The 19,032-nt window shown below is 40.0% G+C and overlaps 1 protein-coding gene across 1 annotated transcript; it reads right to left on the bottom strand.

The window, feature by feature from the left end:
• Positions 1–18,228, bottom strand: vps37ba (VPS37B subunit of ESCRT-I a). The gene is made up of 4 exons (XM_085293567.1): positions 18,014–18,228; positions 9,510–9,681; positions 4,604–4,686; positions 1–2,479 (listed from the first exon to the last, which is right to left on the bottom strand). The coding sequence occupies exons 1-4, from the start codon at positions 18,116–18,118 to the stop codon at positions 1,991–1,993; spliced, it is 849 nt and encodes a 282-aa protein (XP_085149693.1). The 5' UTR covers positions 18,119–18,228; the 3' UTR covers positions 1–1,990.
• Positions 18,229–19,032: the final 804 nt, after the last annotated feature.

Raw genomic sequence — 19,032 nt, 5'->3', positions numbered from 1 at the left:
TACAAAAAGAACAGATTTATTGAACTTGAAAATAGCATTAAATTCCACTTAAACATTCATTATAAGTAAATACCTACAACATTACACTGAAATTATCACCAATCACATATAAAACCATGGATGCAGAGGATCAGTTCGAACACAAAAAGCAGCTCAAGAGCTAAAAAAAAAGAAAAAGGAAAAAAAAAAAAAAAGGTAGTATTAAATAGGAATCCTCAAAATGAACACAGAACAAAGGCCATGCATGAAAGAATTATCAGTTGTTAGTCGTTAGAAATGCTGGTTCATCGAGACGTTGATGCTTTAGCTTCTGCTTTTTCCTGCTGACATTTGCTTACATGTGAAGTTCAACCACATGAGACATGACACAAGTGATTGACGAGCCCTGTTATTTTACCAATTAAAGAGAAAAGGAAACACTAAATACAAAAACCAGTAAGATCCCTCCAGGCGTTGGAAGCAGAAATAAAAGCACCACTTGGCACAGAGCCTGGGGGAGTGTCCCGTCTCTCTGGCACATAAGTATGGGCTTTCTGCTACCGGTGAGAAAGCAAAAACAGTCAGGCTTTTTTTTTTTTTTTTCTTTCTAAACTGTCTCGTGGAACAGAGAGTCAGCGGGAGAGGGAGGAGATAATGCTCAACCTGTTTTGTTTTCATTTTTCATGTTAATCTGAGGCTGGGGCGTAAGGTGGGGATTCTCTATGTGAACATAAAGAAACTTGGAGTAGTCAGCAAGACGTCATCAACGTCACTTCAAGTGTAGGCACTCGTGGCTCTTCAACAGTGCACAGCGACCGCAGTCAGGAGGAGAGGGGGGAAAAAAAATTGATTTTTTTTTCCAAAACAATTGCACCAGAATGTTTCTCCCAAACCAGGTTAACCTCTGCCTCCCATCAGCACACCTGGCTTGCATGTACATAAGAAGAGTGTTTCAGCTCAATATCACAAACAGATACGTTAGGAACGATGGTACATAACCCTACTGTTTACATAAAAAATAAAAATAAAATAAAAAACTAACACAGAATGATGTGGGAAGTCTTTGGTGCTCAGTGTGACAGAAAACTGATGAGATCCAAAGAACTGTTGGCATCACTTCCAACCCCAACTGAGGGTGTTAACGACATAAAAGAGGAGTGTAGCACAGGAACCCACAAACAAACAAACAAAACAAACAACAACACACATCTTGAGTGTACTGTATGGCTATACACGAATCCTTCATTATGCGAGGCCACGCCGGCCTACTCGCTCTCTATTTCTTACAAGCTCAGCCTCCCATCGCCTTCCTCAACAACCCCTTTAAAAACTTGTGCCCTGAGATGGACCAGTCAGCCATTCTTTTACACGTGTCAATCAGTCTATCCTGGCTATTATTAACATAACTCAGTACGCTATCATAAGAAGATGCTGAAATTCAAAGATTTCTATGTACCTTATGAATGTTTCCTATTTAGAAAAGAAAAAAAAGTCACAGCATAGATGCAGTTTTTGCCTGAATATTCTGGGAACTATTTTCATCTACACTGCACAGTAATTAGGGTCTCTCCTTGCTTGCATTGAAGGTATCAGTAAATTAGTGCTCTGCAGATGGAAATGACTAATTGAACCCTTTTTTTTTTTGGAAAAATCATAAAAAGTTGAGGAACATGTTTGAGGAAAGGTGAGAAGATGGCTGGGAGACAGAAAGTGCTGATAAATGAGGAGTCCCAGCTCAGCAGCCTGCAGACTCACGCTGTCACCACAGCCTGCTGCGCTTCCCCTAAAGGTGCTCAGGCTGGACAAGAGTCGAAGACGAACTCGTCGTTTTGTTGTTGGAGGATTGTTGGTGAGAATGAGATGTGAGCGGGAATCCATAGAGGTTTATTGGAGATCTGCTTCGGCCGACCAGACCAGCCGGTGCAGGTCTGCTTTCTTGTGTTGTGTTTGGTCGTAATCCAAGAAGGCAGACAACACAGTTCCAGTTCCAGTAGTGACAACTTTTTTAAATTTACTGCATGATGAATCCAGGCTGTGGGGCCATCCGGGGTGGGGCCCTCTGAGGCAAAGCAGGGGGGTACTGAGAGAGGTAGCTGTTGGGGTAGCCAGAGGGGATGTTGGGGAAGGGTTGCCCTGTTCGGGGAGGAATGGGTGGGTATTGAGATGCTGGGTACGAGAAGGGAGGCTGTGGCTCAGCGGTTGGAGGTGGACTTAGAATTGGTGCTGGCTGGGATGGAGGTGGCGGTGGCTTCCTTCTGGGCTGAGCGAGGGGGGAAGAGGAGCTGCTGCCAGCCTCGCTGAGGAGAGAAGCAGCTCCGGAGATTTCCTGAGAGCGGGAGGGAGGGACTGACAGCTGGGGCAGCCGCTGGCCCTTCATCACCATCTCCTGCAGCTTCTCGATTTTAACCCGTCTCAGGTGGGCCAGCTTCCTCTTGTTCTGGTAGGCATCGATAAACAAATCCAGAGTCATCTCCCCATCCAGTAAAGAATCAGCCATGTTCTGTGGACAGAAGGGATTTGGAGCAGAGTTAGAGAGAGAATAAACAAGGTTAATCCAAAAATAAATAAATAAAAATGCTGAAAAAGTTTCCACTGAAATTACGCTGTCAGTGTGAATGGCTGCAATAAGAAAAGGGGTCTGAAAATTTATTTATTTATTTTTTTTAAAAACGCACAAAATATTTGCACAAATTTTAGGGCTCTGGTGGGTCGAAGTTTCTAAAAGCAGAACGGGACTTCCTTCTTCCCGACTGTCACAAAGTGCATGCTGATAAGGGATCCTCTATTCCTGATACTGTGGGGTCTCTACCTGGCTAAAAAAAAAGTGTCTTGAGATAATGGCGTTTTGTGAACTGCTGCTACATGACTAAAGCTGAATTGATAAGACAGAGAGAGTGTCGACATGAGTCACACTGATAGGAATAGCAACGCGGGAGAATCACTCACTGTTGACGAATGTAACATTTAAAATGATTCATCTAATGGTGGGTTCTCTGCTCACTCACTTCCATTTGGTAAAATGTCACAAAAAGTGACAATTTTCCCACATAAACTGAGCGAACTAATTCAAATATCACTTCAACACTACACTACTAAACTATATTAACACTACTCATCAATGGCAGCTGCCTGCTCTCTATGTAGGTGAGGGACTGCATGCTTATATAAGAAGTCTGATATTTATCAGACACGTACAGAAGCACGAGTCTCATCTTTTCCACATCTACCACATTTACAGTATATATTTTATACTGACAACAGTCAGCGTACAGTTATTGACTGAAGAATCGAAGATGGAGCTAAATCATCGATCAGTGGGTTTGATATGTAGCTCTGTGTTTGATGCTAGAAGACGCAAACCTTTTAGAAACACCAAGTAAAACAACGTCTGCTACACTTAGAGTACTGAGTATAAACACTGGCAACCATACCAGTTTACGAGTAGTTTGTATTCTAATGTTTTTATCATACCAGGAAAAACAGCCGACGCACATCCTTGTTTCCAAATAAACTGGGACACTTTAAAAATGCTGTCAGGACCTGACGCCATACAGTGATATACTTTACTCTATCAACATTTGTGAAATGTGATGCTGCCATCCAAGTATCATTATTTTTAACAATACTTGCAACCAAAGAACTTCAGGTGCGTGCTCTTGGGAGCATAAAGGGTAAAAGACTTGCACAGCAGCTGATTTTAAGCAGCCAGTCAGTGCAGAGACTAGCAGAAGAAATGTCACATTCAAATATGATCTGTGATCACACGCTCTTAAAAAGAAGTTCAGCTGCACAAATCTGAGATTTAACTCCTGCGTAATTAGGCCATGACTGTTCATACCAAAAATCACTATCACGACCATGATTACCACAAATGTTTTTGTAGAGGAAGTTGTAGAGGAAGTTTTGTTTTGTTTTAGGCTGCCCAGATTTACAGTTATTCAAGCTGTGAAACCGATTGCATGTCCCTGACAAATTTATACTTAAGCAATTTGATTGATTTGGAGAATATGGCAAATAAATCCAGTGTGGGAAGTGCCTGGAATGTAGGAGGAAGTTTGTACTGACAAAGAATAGCTCAGAGTAACTCATTAGAAACAAGCTCATGTTTGGGAACTTCACCACTGTTATTAAAATGTCAACTGAGAACAACTCGTAGCGAGCTACTGCAGAATGCGATTTACACCACACTGTATTGTTCAGTCTATATTTTACTGTTCCTTTGTGAGTTTAGATTTCTTATTAGCTGTAGCACTCCTGTTTTGTTTTGTATTTTTGTGACATGTTAAGGCCTATTTAGGGTTGTGTGGTACTGGTTCATGTTAGGAGTTTCTGTAAAGTTCAAAAATAAATGAGAAAACCACATGTTGGAATATTTTTAATGATAAGCACAGTTCTTACATGACTGTGTATAATCTGATGAAGAACACCTTAAAACACTGACGGGACAGGTAGCAGTCACCTCTATGTCAGCTATTCTGCTGCCCACATACTCTCCAACAGGGATCTTAGATATGAACAATGAAGCCTCTGTAGGAGAACACACCATCAACTAGAGCAGCAGGTATAAGAATTACTGACCGAGGATACATGAAGTCATCCGTGGTGACAGCTGAAGAATGCTTACCTCTGTTTCCTCCTCTATTTTGGCTCCTTCTGCCTGAAGCAGGGCCAGTAGAATATCCAGAGAGGTGTTTCCTGACTTGTGGTCTGTTGAAGAGGAAGACAGAGGAACGACAAAGATTACTGTGCTGGGCCTGAACTGGGAGGAGGCGCGGTCGCTGTTGGCAGCAGTCAGTCAGAGTTAACCGTGCTTGTTGTATAACCGGAATTGTTTTCCACAATGTAAGAAAGCAAATACAGGTAGCAAGTCAAACCCATAATTCTCTCATCTCTTGTGAGCTCTCTGATGTAAGTGAAGTAGTAGAGCTGTTCACAATCCTTCAGGCATTTGAGTCACGGGATGATTACGTAGTGTTTACACACTGCTCAAAGGAACACAAATGTATTCTCAAACCAAGGAGCTCATAAAAAGACATCGCTTTAAACATGAATGTTCTGGCATTAAAAGGTTTCAATGAGCCTGTTACACAAAGCTGAGGCGGGACGTGTGAATGCTGCCAGTCAGTGTCCGGGGACTGCCACTTCCAAACCGTCAGAGCACGTCTGTTTGCGGTGAACTTGCAAAGCTCAACTGAGTCAACTGAAACTGCCCTGGTGTCTCCAAGGAGGAGCACAGTTTTGTTTGTGTTTCTATGCAGGGATGAAAGTCTACACCAGCTGGAGCTGGGACTGCATCCTGACGGTGAGACCAAGAACACCAAACTACTCTCCATCTACACACAGTCCAGTCTAACCTGATGAGCTCTTCTGGACAAATAAATCAAGATTTCGAGCTGATATAGAGCAACACTGGTAAACATCCATGCTAGAAAGCTACCTGTAGCTCAAAAGTGCAAACATTAACATGCTGCCCCTTGACAGCTGGAACAGACTCCATCTACTGGTCTAAGGAAGCTTGATTTCAAGAGAAAAATCCAGTACAGGTTGGCTCATTGGTGGTACTGAACAGCAGGCGTTCTTTGTTCTGATTGGTTACATTCTGACTGTATCTAAGGCAGAGACAGACTAGCTGTAGAGCTTCAAAAACGCTGCCATCGCTTGAAAAGTCCAAGACATTTTAAAGACAATCCGAGTGTCCCTTCATTAATATATTACATTACATATATTATTACATATATTATCATTATTATAACAACAAGCTTGGGTTCCCCAAAAGGAATTGCTAAAGCACCTAATCCTACCCCCTCATCTCAGTCTGGTCCCACTTTCCCTGGCAGCACCACTCTAAGATTTCCCAGCTGTCTGAGCGTGTGCTTCCTCCCACATGAGACTAAGCACGCCAAGTTGTGTTCCAAGGCCACAGTCAAAGTCTCATGCAGCTTTTCTGGTGTATTAGTTCCGAATGTTGGGTCTTTTATTAAGGGAAACGGAAAACGAAGGAAGTTAGTGGTAACCTTTTTAATCAGTATGGGCGAACGCTGGGATAAAGAAGCTTCATTAAACGAATCCAAAGGTTGTGTGGAAAACATGACAGATAGTGAAGGCTTTTTCAGACACACCTTGTTAATAGTCTTGATAATTACACAGTGGGTGATTGTAGTTACCTGAACTACTGTCTAACCCTTTTAAACACTAACGCCGAAATGTACCAACATGTTGTCCTTGTTGTGATCAGATCACATTTAACACACTAGCTGAGGACTTGAATACTAGCACAATGAGATTTAGCTTGACAGAGTACACAAGAGCACGCACACACACACACACACACACACACACACACACACACACACACACACACACACACACACACACACACACACACACACACACACACCATGACGGTTTTAGTTAATGATCAACTTTAGATAAAAGCTGCAGCCTGGCTGCTTGTCATCTCATCAAGAAATAACACAATCTGTGAACAACTTTAACCCTTTGAGTACAAAAACCTTAAATAATGGACAGTATTTGATGCTCGTCTTTACCACACGTGATGCTAAAGTGTGACAAGGTCATAAAACAGCCTTCTACGCTGAGTTTAAGTTTATTCTGTTAAGACTAAGACAAAAACATTCTTAGTGTATGTATCTTGTTTCAGATATTTCTTTCCACCCATGTTCAACAATTACTATAAGTTAAATCACTTGTCGCTAAACAGGTCAAGGTTAACCACTATAGCCTATATTGCTTTCTCTTTATGCGGGATGTGAGAAAGAAACTGAGCGCTCACTTTCTTTGCACTTTTTTATGATCATCATCATCTGCATCATATGTGCCAAATGCTGGAGACTTTTGATCCCACCATTAAGTTGCTGATAGAAGATCCCTTCTTATTCTTTTAGGCCACTACAATGATAATGGACAATCATGGAAACAGACTTACAAAATTCATCATTTCCACTGACTTTGTGAAGAACAGACCATCTCTACCTTTATTACCTACGGCAAACTTTCAGGAAATATAAGACAACGTAAAACTTTATTTTTCTTGAATTTAATTTCAGCCTATGGAAGCCCCGTGTTTAGAGGTCAGATTTTCCTGGAAATCCAAAATGCTGCCCTTAGATTCCAAAAAAACAAAAAACTCCCTGGCTGGGGCTTCATGCTTGACACAAAGCCTTTTTCCGGGGTGAACTCCCATCTCTTATTGTTTCCACCTCGCTCCCATAACAAGGCAGATTCTCAGGCAGATCAGCGCACAAAGCTCCAATTCTCTGACTCAGTGGAGAATTGGGTGAACACAACACCAGTCTGGGCCTAGAGATCATGGGACGGCCATTTAGTAAATGAATCCACATCAACTTCTGCTGTGAATATGTGAAAAGGGGGAGTTGTTGGCCTGCCTGCCTGCCTCTCTCTCTCTCTCTCTCTCTCATCCTTCCAACTTCCACACTCCCTCCCACCCACTGTGGCTGTTTTATAGCAGCTTGCCTGGCAGCACAATGCTCCACTGAGGGCTGGCGTCCTCAAAGGCAGTGGATAGTGGTGATAGAAAAGAGGGGGAGTGCCTACTGGACAGTAAAGGGTAAAGCAGAGGCCATATAATTTCTGGAGAAAAAGAGAGGACATGAGGGAGAGCTGGTGTTTGACAATATGCAAACGAGCGCACAACAAGCTACTGTACGTCTAATCTCCCATCTGGGTCAAATGACTGTTTCTCTCAGCTCTGAGCATCGCTGTCCCTCCCCAGCTACTCTCCAGTAAATCCACATCTAGGACAACTACTACATGGCAGGTGGGGGTGGGGGACACTGGGTAACCTACATCTGACAAAAGCCACTTCATGCTGGCAAACAAAATCACAAGGTCACAAAAACACACTGGATTGGTATAATATCAGTCCAAGCACCAAGAAGAGAGCTTAAAATATTTGACGCCGATAACACGGTAACAAGGAAAAAGATTCTTGAGAACTAAAATTTATTTAACGGAACTTCATTTTCACAACACAGAAATCTCCCGTTGACTGTGACAACCTTTGAAAGCTGTGAGAGCCTGTCTTTCCAGCAGAGACGGAGCCAAAGTCAAACTTTTATCAGAGCACAAGAGGAATAAATGACTTGCATTCTATTCTGAGTGAGCTGCTTAGCAACCGTTGCGTCACCAAGGTCACAAACATCGTCACGCCGTCTTCTTCACATGCTGAAGTGCTGTGAAGGTATGCCGGTGAGGGACGCTACAAGCCTGTAACACTTTCATGAGTTTCTCAACCTGAGCTGCAGTTACATGTTGAACAGCACTTCTGGGAACAAGGCTGCTGAGGCCTTCTACAGTAAATGTGACAACTGGTCAAACAGGTCTCTTGAGTGTGTGTTCATGTACACAAACAGAAGAAACAATGAGGAACAAAGGCTATGTACCACATCACCTTCCTAGCAACAGGAAACTGCTATCACCTTTAGTTTCTTAGGGTTTCCTCACCAATTATGACCATACTGTGTGTTCTGCAGCACACCCATAATGATATGTTGATTACATCAAACAGGTAGTGTAAAAACTATAACAGAAGCTGTTTTTGACTGGATCACAGATAGAATCACGTCAGGACACTGAAATAATAATAAACCCTAAAACAATCCTAAACAGGTCTTAAAAATACCCCAGACATTTTCATAATCAACAGTGACTATGAAATGACAGTTGTGTTGTGACTGGTTACTTAAGTCTCACATAAATAGGAAGACTGATTTAAAAAACAAACAAAAAAAAAAAAAACACACAAAACAAAGCAGAAACTTAGAGAGAACTTTGGCACTTACACGGGTAAAAACAAAGTAAGATTAACTAAGCATTTCCACCACTAGATCAGTAAGTAACCAAACCCATCTCCTCATTCGCCAATTAGAGTTTTAAAAAAGAAAAGTGATCCATTCCTCGCCTCCGTCATCAAAGCTTAGAGAAGGGTGATGGGGACGTTGATCACTGGCACTATGACCACTTCAATTTTTTTTTTTTTAACTCAAATGTTAAAAAATGTGAAGGAAATAAAAATAACTGATTCCACTACTAATCATGAATAGAACAAAATATATTAAAAAGATTAAATAAGGTCCCCTGTTTATCATTTGCAGTCTGAGACAGTAGCTCAGGCATGACTTGCTTCCGTTTCTAAATGCAAACAGAAACGTTCACTCTGTTCAGAAATGATGTGAAGGCCTTGTGCACAGATATTTAAATGTACTTACTGTTAGGATGTTAATATGTGAGAGTAAACTTGTTTTCCCCACAGTGTACTACAATAATGCAACAAGGAGTTTAAAAAGCACAGCTGCGATTAGCAACACACCCTGTGTGTGTGTGTGCCTTTTCCGTTTCAGGCTGTTCCCTTGAGCATTTCTGCAAGTATCACTTCTCAGTGACTTCACGGATAACAGTGTTCAAATTTCCTTTGGACGTTAAAAATTCAAGACAAACCGTTCAATAAAAAATGCCTCTAAAACTCTCTCTCCACACTGCTGCTGCCGTACCTAAGGTGGACTTGCGGAGTTGATAGGATTCAAAGCCCTCCTGCAGACTGCTGTAGCGCTTGATGAGCTGCTCCTTCTTGTGCTCCAGTCTGGGCTGCAGGGCAAGGTTTTGCTCTGCCAGGGTTCGGTTGTTGCCCAGTGTCCTCTCCTTGTTCTGCTGGACTTCTTGGATCTACAAAACAAGAAATAAGTGTTATTAATATCAGTCTTGAGAAAATGTCCTTTTTCAACACTGATCACTGATATAATCATCAATAATTAAAATGTTTGGTTAGAGGAATCTCCTACAAACATCTGCACATGTTTAGAAAGACAAATTCTGGCCATGAAAACCCAAACTTCATCTGCCTTGATCCACACCAAATATTCAGTATTTTTAAACGGCTTTAACCAAGCAGCAACATACATGAAAAACAATCTATATAAACAAAAAAGAAAGTCCTGAAAGGCCTTGCTCAAAGCTATCGTTTGTCATTTTGGATATTTTCCATCTAAAAAGAAAAATATCATAATTGGTCAAATTTATTATTATCTCTTTTATTGGGACAGCTGTTGAACATAACAGTAGTTTGCCTTTTTACATTTTCTTTGCTGTCACATTTTAACTTATAATTGAAAAATAAAGAAGACAGAAAAAGAAGAGAAAAGAAAAGAAGAAAAAACAAAAACAATCCCCCCCCAAAAAAACAAACAAACAAACAAAAAAAAAAAAAATTAGAGACTAATACTGGCAAATATCTTTACAGTCCCAAAAGATGTGGAAATGGTTAGCTCCATCTCCCCCACATCTCCAACATTTATCACCAATTCCTCGATATCTTTGTTGAGCAGGGGTAATGAAAAATCTCATAATGCTTTTCCAGCAAAATTCACGCCAAACATTAGACCCAGTGGTAGCCCACTGTATCTTGCATGCGTGAGCCCAACACTTCCCAGTAATTGTCAAATTACCCTCCTTTTTCCACTTCGCTTTAATATACAGAGCGCTGTCGTTTTTACACCGCCGGATGCTGTTATATAATTTAGAAATAATTTTACTTTGCACTTCAGAATTGGTCAAATTTAAACTCTTTAAAGTTTCGAGTAGAGCAGCAGACAAAAACAATATAAAGAGAGGAAGCACGGACCTTCCTAACTGGTACACTTTATTAGCAAACAATGAGCCTGACGTGAGGACACGACTGATTTGTCATGGCAGGAAACCTGCAGGTCAAATCATGTTCTGGGCTCCATTCCATTCAGGTGTGTAAACACCTGTTTCCTGATGACTCACTTGCATTACATTAAGCACTGACTACGGAACTGTGCAAAAGTCTTGAGGCAGCCTCATTTCTTTATATTTTGCTTGGAAAATGGGGAACGGGTGCAGAGATTTATTGATACGTGCCAGCTTGCATGGATATACAGTATGTAAGACAGAAACAGAGTTTGTACAATTCCAATATAATAGAAATTCTCCTCATTTCTATTCTTCAGAAATAATTCCCTGGGCTCCTTGGTGGATATTCCAAAGGCATTCGTTGAACGTTGGCTGGCTGTTTTTCCATTTGGGGCTTTTTTCGATTCAGGTATGTTTTTACTGCAGTAGAAAAAGGAGAAACCAGAGCAGCAATTTATTGCTGAAGACTGGTAGTGTTCTATTGTGTGGTCTTCTATCCAGGTATGCGTTTATTGCATAGTTGTGTTTGTACATGTTCCCAGACACTTTTCAGATTCTTTTACACAGTGACTCGAATTCTTAGATTTTTCTGTGCTCGAAATTCTATTAGTTTTGAGACGATCCCAACACCACTGGCTGAATTGCAGCCCAAACAAAGACAGAGCATGACAGTTAGCTGTAGACATTGACTGTTATATCTAAAAAAAAAAAAAAAAAATTTATTTGGATTTACAATTAAGAGTAGTTTCTTGAGAGCTACCCTTCCACTGAGACCATTTCTAATGAGACTTCAGGGCAGAGTAGATGGATCAGTTGAAGGGCCAGATGCATCTCTCAGGGCTTACCTCCCCATTTCTGGCAATACTGTTCACCTGATTTTTTTTCTTCTTTTAATTAATAGCTATTTAGGAATTAAATTCAATTTTATTTATAAAGTGCCAAATCACAACAACAGTTGCCTCAAGGCACTTTATGTTGTAAGACATGCATACAGAGAAAAATCCAACATATATCATATGACGCCCTATGAGCAAGCACTTTGGTGACAGTGGGAAAGAAGAATTCCCTTTTAACAGGAAGAAACCTCCAGCAGAACCAGGCACAGAATCACCTTGCTGGGAAATAATTACTATTTTATGCCTGTTAAACTGTGTTATATTTAGCATTTTTCAAAGATTAAGCTAAAGAAATGGGAATAAATTATACCATATTTTTCAGACTATAAGGTGCACTTAAAATCCTTAAATCTTCTCAAAAATTGACAGTGCGCTCATAATCCACCTTATGGTCTGAAAAATACAGTTGTGTTTTTGTGGGAGGCTGCTTGTAATGAAGTGCATGAAGATTAAATTTAAAATGTGTTCTTTGCCAAGTTATCCGTTGTGTGCAGACGAGTTAAAATGTTTTGGTGTGTGATAAGTAGCTCAACAAAATGTTTTTTTGAAAATGCTCAAGGACTGGACTGAAAATGAGTGCAAAAGCAGTCCAAAGAAAAATACCCTGCAAGAAAAACATAAAGAAACAAGAGGTGGCTCAGACCTTTGCACAGTCCTGTGTACACCTACAATCAAACCAGTTGTTTTTTAATAATAGTGCAAAATTTTACAAAATGACAAGAAGATAATTTAGATAGGAAAGAAACGATTCCATTTGTAATTCTAAATCCAAGATATGAAGGATTTCCTTTTTTTCCACATTAATGTTAGTGCACACACTTGACAATTTTATCAGAATATACTGTCATATCAATGCTAATACAATTAATAATACAACTAACAACAGTTTTGTTTTCAAATATCATGCCAAAAATGTTTCAGTCTTTAAATTTTCAGTCTATGAAATAAAATAAAAAAAGTGCAGAAAAAAAAATACCTGTAACAATTCTGAAGAATCTTAAGTGACATCTTCAAATATGTTTGGCTGCAAGACCAAAGGCTTTCTCTTCTGTACAAATGTAACAAAGAACAGCTAGGACTTTTATATGAGTGGCAATTTGCAAAGGTTTTGTTTTATTAGTATCTTACATAAATGTTCCCACACATAGGTGCACATTTTGTTTTTTTACATTGTTGCTCAACAGATCGTCGTAATTCTGAAAACACTTGATACAAGAAATCTTAAAGAAATTATTAACTCATGAACTGTTACAAACAGTCGACAAAAGAGACAAAAATCAGGCTTTTAAATAACTGAAAGTGTAACAGTGTTGCCAACGACCCTAGAATAAAACACAAGCAAGTCAAAATGCTTTTTGCTCTCTATTCTGCTCAGTGTGGGAAAGTAGAACAGAATAATTGAAAATTAGACTGCAGAATATATTTATTACCGTACCCACTTTTAACCACAACATGCACAGTGGGCAGGAAGCAATGACTATATAAGCTTCTCTACCTGGAAAAATCCGTGAATGAGCTCATATGACTGTTGGTAATACTCCAAAAAAAAAAAAAAAAAAAAAACAAACATCTACTACTTGTGCAGTCTTAGCTAGAGGACCAAAACAAAGACGTGAGACAAAAATGCTGGCGGCACAGAAGCAATTTGTACCGTGCTGATGTTTGGAGTGATGTGTATTATTACAGAGTGACTTGACTCACAATGCAGCAACTTATGATTCAATGTTAATATCATATGCATACATGCATATATGAGAGAGAGAGATGATGATACAATGTCATCTTTTTTTTCACTGTGGAAAACTCCATCCACGACTGTTTTTAAATGACGAGTTGTTGAATAATTGGTGGAGTATTACATCAACACAAATATGAACTGAAACAATGGAGACAAATGGGATAAACAACATGTTACAGTTGGAACAGCGGGGGATTAAAGAAGAAAAAAAAAAATCTCTTGTGCCTTCTCTGATGACTCATTTCACACATCCAACATGTTCTATGTACAAACTCAACTAGGACTGGGCGAGAACACAGGAAAACTCTAAAAATACTCCACAGCGCAGGCCAGGCTTATGGAATAGTTTCTAAAAGTAGTCAGTGGTTGGACTGAATGAGGGGAGGCAACATTTTATGCAGTAAAAGCAGCTAAACAAGTCTACTATAACTACAATTTGCACCGTCACATCTCCAGGTGACTGGTCTTACTACTGGAAGATCTGATTTGCTCATTCATTACGGCCCCACTAGTGATGCAGAGCTTTAAAATAGCATCTATAACTGCAGGCTTGTTCTGTCAGAGCAAAACCATATTATTGTTTACTTGCGGAAATGCTCTACATCGCAGCCCACCCTCCTGAAATAATGACAACGAATGTAGGTCAAGCGCTTGCCTGGATGGACCACAGACCTGAACTTTGGAGAGATGCTGAAATAACCACAACTGAATTCAGGTCACTGTAACGCAGCACTCACAAAAACATGAAAAAAAAACAAACCAAACTAGAATCACATCTTGCATCGGTTATGGAAGTGAGAAATAAAATTATGAAGTCTGAAACTGCAGACTGGCTGCAGAGTTCTCAAGTGGAAAGGTGAAGAGTTCAGGCTCTTTCGAACCATGGGTCAGAAGGATTCCACTTAGAGAAGAGGAACAATTGTGTACAACGTAGAAATGACACTGTAGTGCAAATGCAGTCCAGTACAGTTCTGCATGGACTCTTGAAACAACATCACACTGTCTGAACGTTTAGACACAGCAAAACTGATTTGGTATAAAAGTCTAAAGACTCAACTGTTCAGTTATTTCTAGTAATCAGGATTCTTAGGTTGCTGGCACAAAAAGGGGAATTATATGGTCGATAACAAGTACTGTAGATCCAAACACTAGTGTGGAAGATGCATCCTGCATTTAAGATGCTATTCCAACGCCTCAGTCCTTTCTTGTTGTTTTGAGATAAAGTGAAAGGTTTTACTGAAGGAGATTCTCATCAAAGATATGTAGCAAACTAGCAAATCTAGTGTTGGGACACTAGATTTGTCCCAACACTAGATTTGCAATGTCAGGTGCATGATATTGACCATGCACCTGACATTGCATGGTCAATATCAGATGCTACAAGTCAAAGTAGTAGTACCAAAGTCTTAATTCTCTCGTTACTGTTACTGAGCTAGCTAACCTAGCACTGTTTTCCTTGCTCTTCAACAACACGATCAAAAGGATGAGCCCCGGCTTTCCTTTGTCATCATTACAAAAAAATAAAATAAGAATGATTATGTACACTCCCCAACTAAACAAACCTTGAGCAAGACACTTTCCTGTTTACTGAAGGTCTCAAAATAATAATAAAAAAAAAAAAAAACATCTTTATCTTAGCTGGCTTCAAAATGGACAGTAAAATAAGCATTTAAAAAGCCCATCAGGAAATGTTTTATAGAAGTGCTTAATTCTTAACCCTTAGATACAGTTTGGGTTAAATTTGACTACATATGGTGCTCAACAGGAGAAGTAGAGGTCAGACAGAGGGTCGGGGGGGGGGACCTTGACACATAGGCACAGTCCACCTGCAATGTAACCAAATAATCTCAAAATAAACAAACTAGAATCCTTTTACTGTGAACTAACAGAGTAAAGGTGAGGTTGGGAGGAACATAAAGGTTATACAACCACCTGAGCTGCCATTTTAGTGAGCCTGGGAAAACTGCACGTCCCACACACGCGAGGTTTCCTGCCACTGCTTTGGAATGCAAAGACTAGTTTATAATAAGCTGTGTTCTAATTGTTGAATAATATTTGTAAATACAGATGGCATGGATTTTTCATGTTTTAGGTAAAACAACACATGATGTAGTGTGAGATGTTTTTCTCCAAAATGAACATAGAAAAACCTTAAGAAAATATTCTCTGTCTGCACACTGAAAACAATAATTAAGGAGTAATTGTCCATTTATTATTGTCAGATGGGCTTTTTATACATTCTTAAGATAGCTTTGGCTCTTTGGTCAGCATTTCTTTTAAACGTGCTTATAAATAAAATGCCTTGACTTGTAATGGAGAGAATACCTTACATTGTATGGTTAATTACTTTAGAATAGCCTTGTATCCCACCAATTTCTGATATTCCAGGTTTGATGGATGCTCGTGCTACATAAGTTAGCTGCTAGGTCTTCACTGACACCATGACATGTTACTGGCATCAAAACTTGAAAATGTTTGATTACACCTCCAAATAACAGACTACAACCTTCACCAGCACAATTCCGGGATTAGTGAAGGTCTTAAAAGATAAGCCACATTAATCTTAATTCAAAACAGACAGCATAATGGAAAGCTGGCTCTTCGCCAACACCATCAACAGGATTGGTATTGGTATAATTTGTGTCATTAAGAAAGCAAGTCAATGTCTGATTACACCCACAACCACACAGACCTTGAAGTGATACTTCCTGGTTTACACAATGGACAGCATAATAGAAAGTCTAAATATGCTGAAACATCAGTGAGAATTATCAAAAAAACAACAACTGGGTAATCAACATCCTAGCAGCCTAGTGAAGCGTATCTGCAATTCTTAGTCGTTCAAAAACAGGACGCACTGAAACTAAACAAATTCACAAAAGGGCTATTTGCATTATTCAAATGCCAACACAGCCAGTGTGTTTTTTACAGAACAAGAAGATTGTTGCTTACAGAAAAGCGTACAGTGCCTCTCAGCACTCTCATGTTTCATTCAGTGCCTTATGACACCTACTGCCTTTGTTCTTATCCACTGTACTGTGAGCAAAAAACTTCCCAGACAGTTTCAAGTGTGGTTCAGGCATGTTTTTAAGTGTCCCATTCTCTTAAATATCTCTTGCAATCTTATGACTAACACAAGTCAACAGCTGCAGTGTCATTCCTGTTCCTCCCTCTCTGTAACCTATGGGACTTGGGAAAACGAAACCATAGAGACAATCAGACAGGGTGTGGATGAAAAACAGGAGCGACAACACAAAAGACCAACTCACAGCTCAGCATTCATCCAAAGGCCTGTAGTCTTGCGTCTTGTAGTCGAGCTGAAACTGTCATTATGTTGATATACAGAAGCTTGTGCTCGAGTTTCTCAGCTCTGTGAATAGAGGCTTTTCATCACCTCTCAGGCAGCGAGTCATTATTGCGCAAAAAAAAACTAAGCTAAAATTAGACAACACCTCAGCGTCATGACAACAGACAAGAAATTCCCAAGTCCTGACAATATGCATTTAATGTTTGTGATAAACAGTCAGGTCCAAGCTGTTGGGTGAAAAGCAGAGGTGTGAAGTGTTTCCTCTGGATTTAGCACTTGGTAGGGAAACGTTCCAGCAGCTGTGGTGGGCAGGGGTACAGTTAATCTACTTATATAATACACTGTATTGGCTACTCAGGAGTACAATTGAGTACAATTAAAATTATATTCAGTGCCAAAATTAAACTCATATTCACAATAATTAATAAATAATTATGATCTTGTAATAAAATGTATATGAATAAGAAGGGTGACCAATTTGACTTTAACTATTTTAAGTATATTTAATGCCAATTTTGTTTGCATTACTTAAGTAGGATTGTGGCTTTTACATAAGAAACCATAAATAATGTTACCTAGACTTGCTTTCTACGCTTTTTAAAATTTTAATCTGATTATCCATCCTTCCTGGAGAGGGAGTGGTGGTGGGGGAGTCTTGTTTTGGGGTCATTTTTTCCCCAATGCTCCCCTATTGAAATATCCTGGAAACGCCCCTGGTGGCGGGGCTGATTCAGCAGGAGAACATAAGGGAAGATTAAAACCCTCAGTGGAAGAGACGGTTTTAGAAAGAGAAGCAGCAGCCGCAAGGGAAATAATCAAAAGGGCAAATCCTGTATAAAATGCTAATCTTTTAGCCTTTCGTCTTAATATGCCAAATATCTGTCTGCGCTTTAACCATTCTGGGCAGCATGGCTGTAATCGTTGTGCGTATGGGGGGGAGAAGTGGGGCTTATCAGAAAGACAGACTTATGACACCGTGAAAAGAAACTGCTGAGTCCTTGTGCTGCTGGAGCAGAGCCAGGCAGTCAATATATGAGCCAAAATGTAACGATTAAGTCGTACTCTTGCATGTGATTACTACAAAAGATTGACAGGCTTTGTTATCTGGGAAACGAAAGGTTTGTGGAGAAGCTATGTCGAAACCTTGGAACTCCGTAGCGTTAAAACTTAAGACAATGCTCCGGCCCGTTGTTAACCCTGTTTTGGGCTACGAGACGTGTAAGTTCGCTTGACAACACACGTTTAACATTAAATCCTCACCGCGACCAGAAACAGCCATTTCCAGTAACTGAACCCAGCGAGTGTTGGGAAAGCACAACAAAGGCTTGAGGGAAAAAAACACAGACACAGTGGCCGAGAAAGGGGAGTCAGTAGCTAACACTGGACTACAAAAGATTTACATACCTCGTCCATCTCCTGTACCATTTTTGTGAGCTTCTCGTCGTCCTCAAGAATTTCGTTGAGCTGAACCAACGTGTACCCGCTCAACTTGTTGAAAAAACTAGACATTTTAGCTGCTGTTGTGTGTTTCTCCTCCGCTGTGGTCCCTCTCTTCTCGCCTCAAATTGTGACAGCTGACTGAGCTTCCCTTACAGGAAGTAGAGAGAATACAGGCCTAGTGCCGCCTTCAGGTGCTGTCAGAAATATTGCTTTCGATGGGAAAATGAACCAATAGTGTACGATCCAACGAGGCAGGAGTGTCAAACTCATTCCGAGTTCATAGGCCACAAACCAAAATTACATTTCTTTATGATTTTAGCAACATACAGAGGTTATAGACTGCACGTAAAAGATGGGTACGTAATAGTTTAGATTTGATTTGTGTGGCCTGAATTGACGGAATTAAATGTAAGGTAGTAAGCTAGCAATCTTCCTTATTAAAATGTACCCGAAAACTGCATGGTGCAATGCAGACAGACATCTATCAGTTAAAGCTAAGACTGATAAAATACTAGAGTTTCATTGACTTTTAGAGAAAACCCTCATATGGTCATTACAGGAACTGCACTTGTTGGTAAATCCACCAATATCATTGTCACTATCACCACCTTCACCTTCATTACTATATTAATAAAATCAGTATTATTGTTAATACTATTATTTCGAAATACTGTATGTAATTAGTGTAAAAGTAATTCACGCTGTCTCAACATGTTCACTCTCTTTAACCAAGGCCTTTAAACACAGCTACATGTGAACTATTATGCTTGAGAATAGATTTATAAGTCAAAGTCACTTCACAAACAGCAGGTGGGCAGGACTTATAAGCTCACAACCAGAGCTGTATGCCTGTGATGACCATATTGGGGATATCCATTCTCAGTGACAACGTACAGTGCTAGAGCAAAGAATCTGTCTGAAGTATCAGAAGCCATTTTTGACCCACAGGGATTACTTATATATACAGTGACTTCATTATTTGA

This window comes from Mchenga conophoros, linkage group LG12 (genome assembly GCF_057382185.1).
Source record: "Mchenga conophoros isolate Kocher_MC1m ecotype Shallow Benthic linkage group LG12, M_conophoros_male_GT1.1, whole genome shotgun sequence".
NCBI classification, from domain to species: Eukaryota; Metazoa; Chordata; class Actinopteri; order Cichliformes; family Cichlidae; genus Mchenga; species Mchenga conophoros.
The sequence above is the reverse complement of the archived record's forward strand: the minus strand, read 5'-3'. Positions and strand labels throughout refer to the sequence as shown.

What these genes read in the sequence shown, in the direction of transcription:
- vps37ba (XM_085293567.1), bottom strand. Translation starts at nt 18,118, where the DNA reads ATGTCTAGTTTTTTCAACAAGTTGAGCGGGTACACGTTGGTTCAGCTC. An exon ending in TGGTACAGGAGATGGACGAG is followed by an intron (nt 9,682 to 18,013) that starts GTATGTAAATCT and finishes CTTGTTTTGTAG; the next exon opens with ATCCAAGAAGTCCAGCAGAA. An exon ending in AAATAGAGGAGGAAACAGAG is followed by an intron (nt 2,480 to 4,603) that starts GTAAGCATTCTT and finishes TTCTGTCCACAG; the next exon opens with AACATGGCTGATTCTTTACT.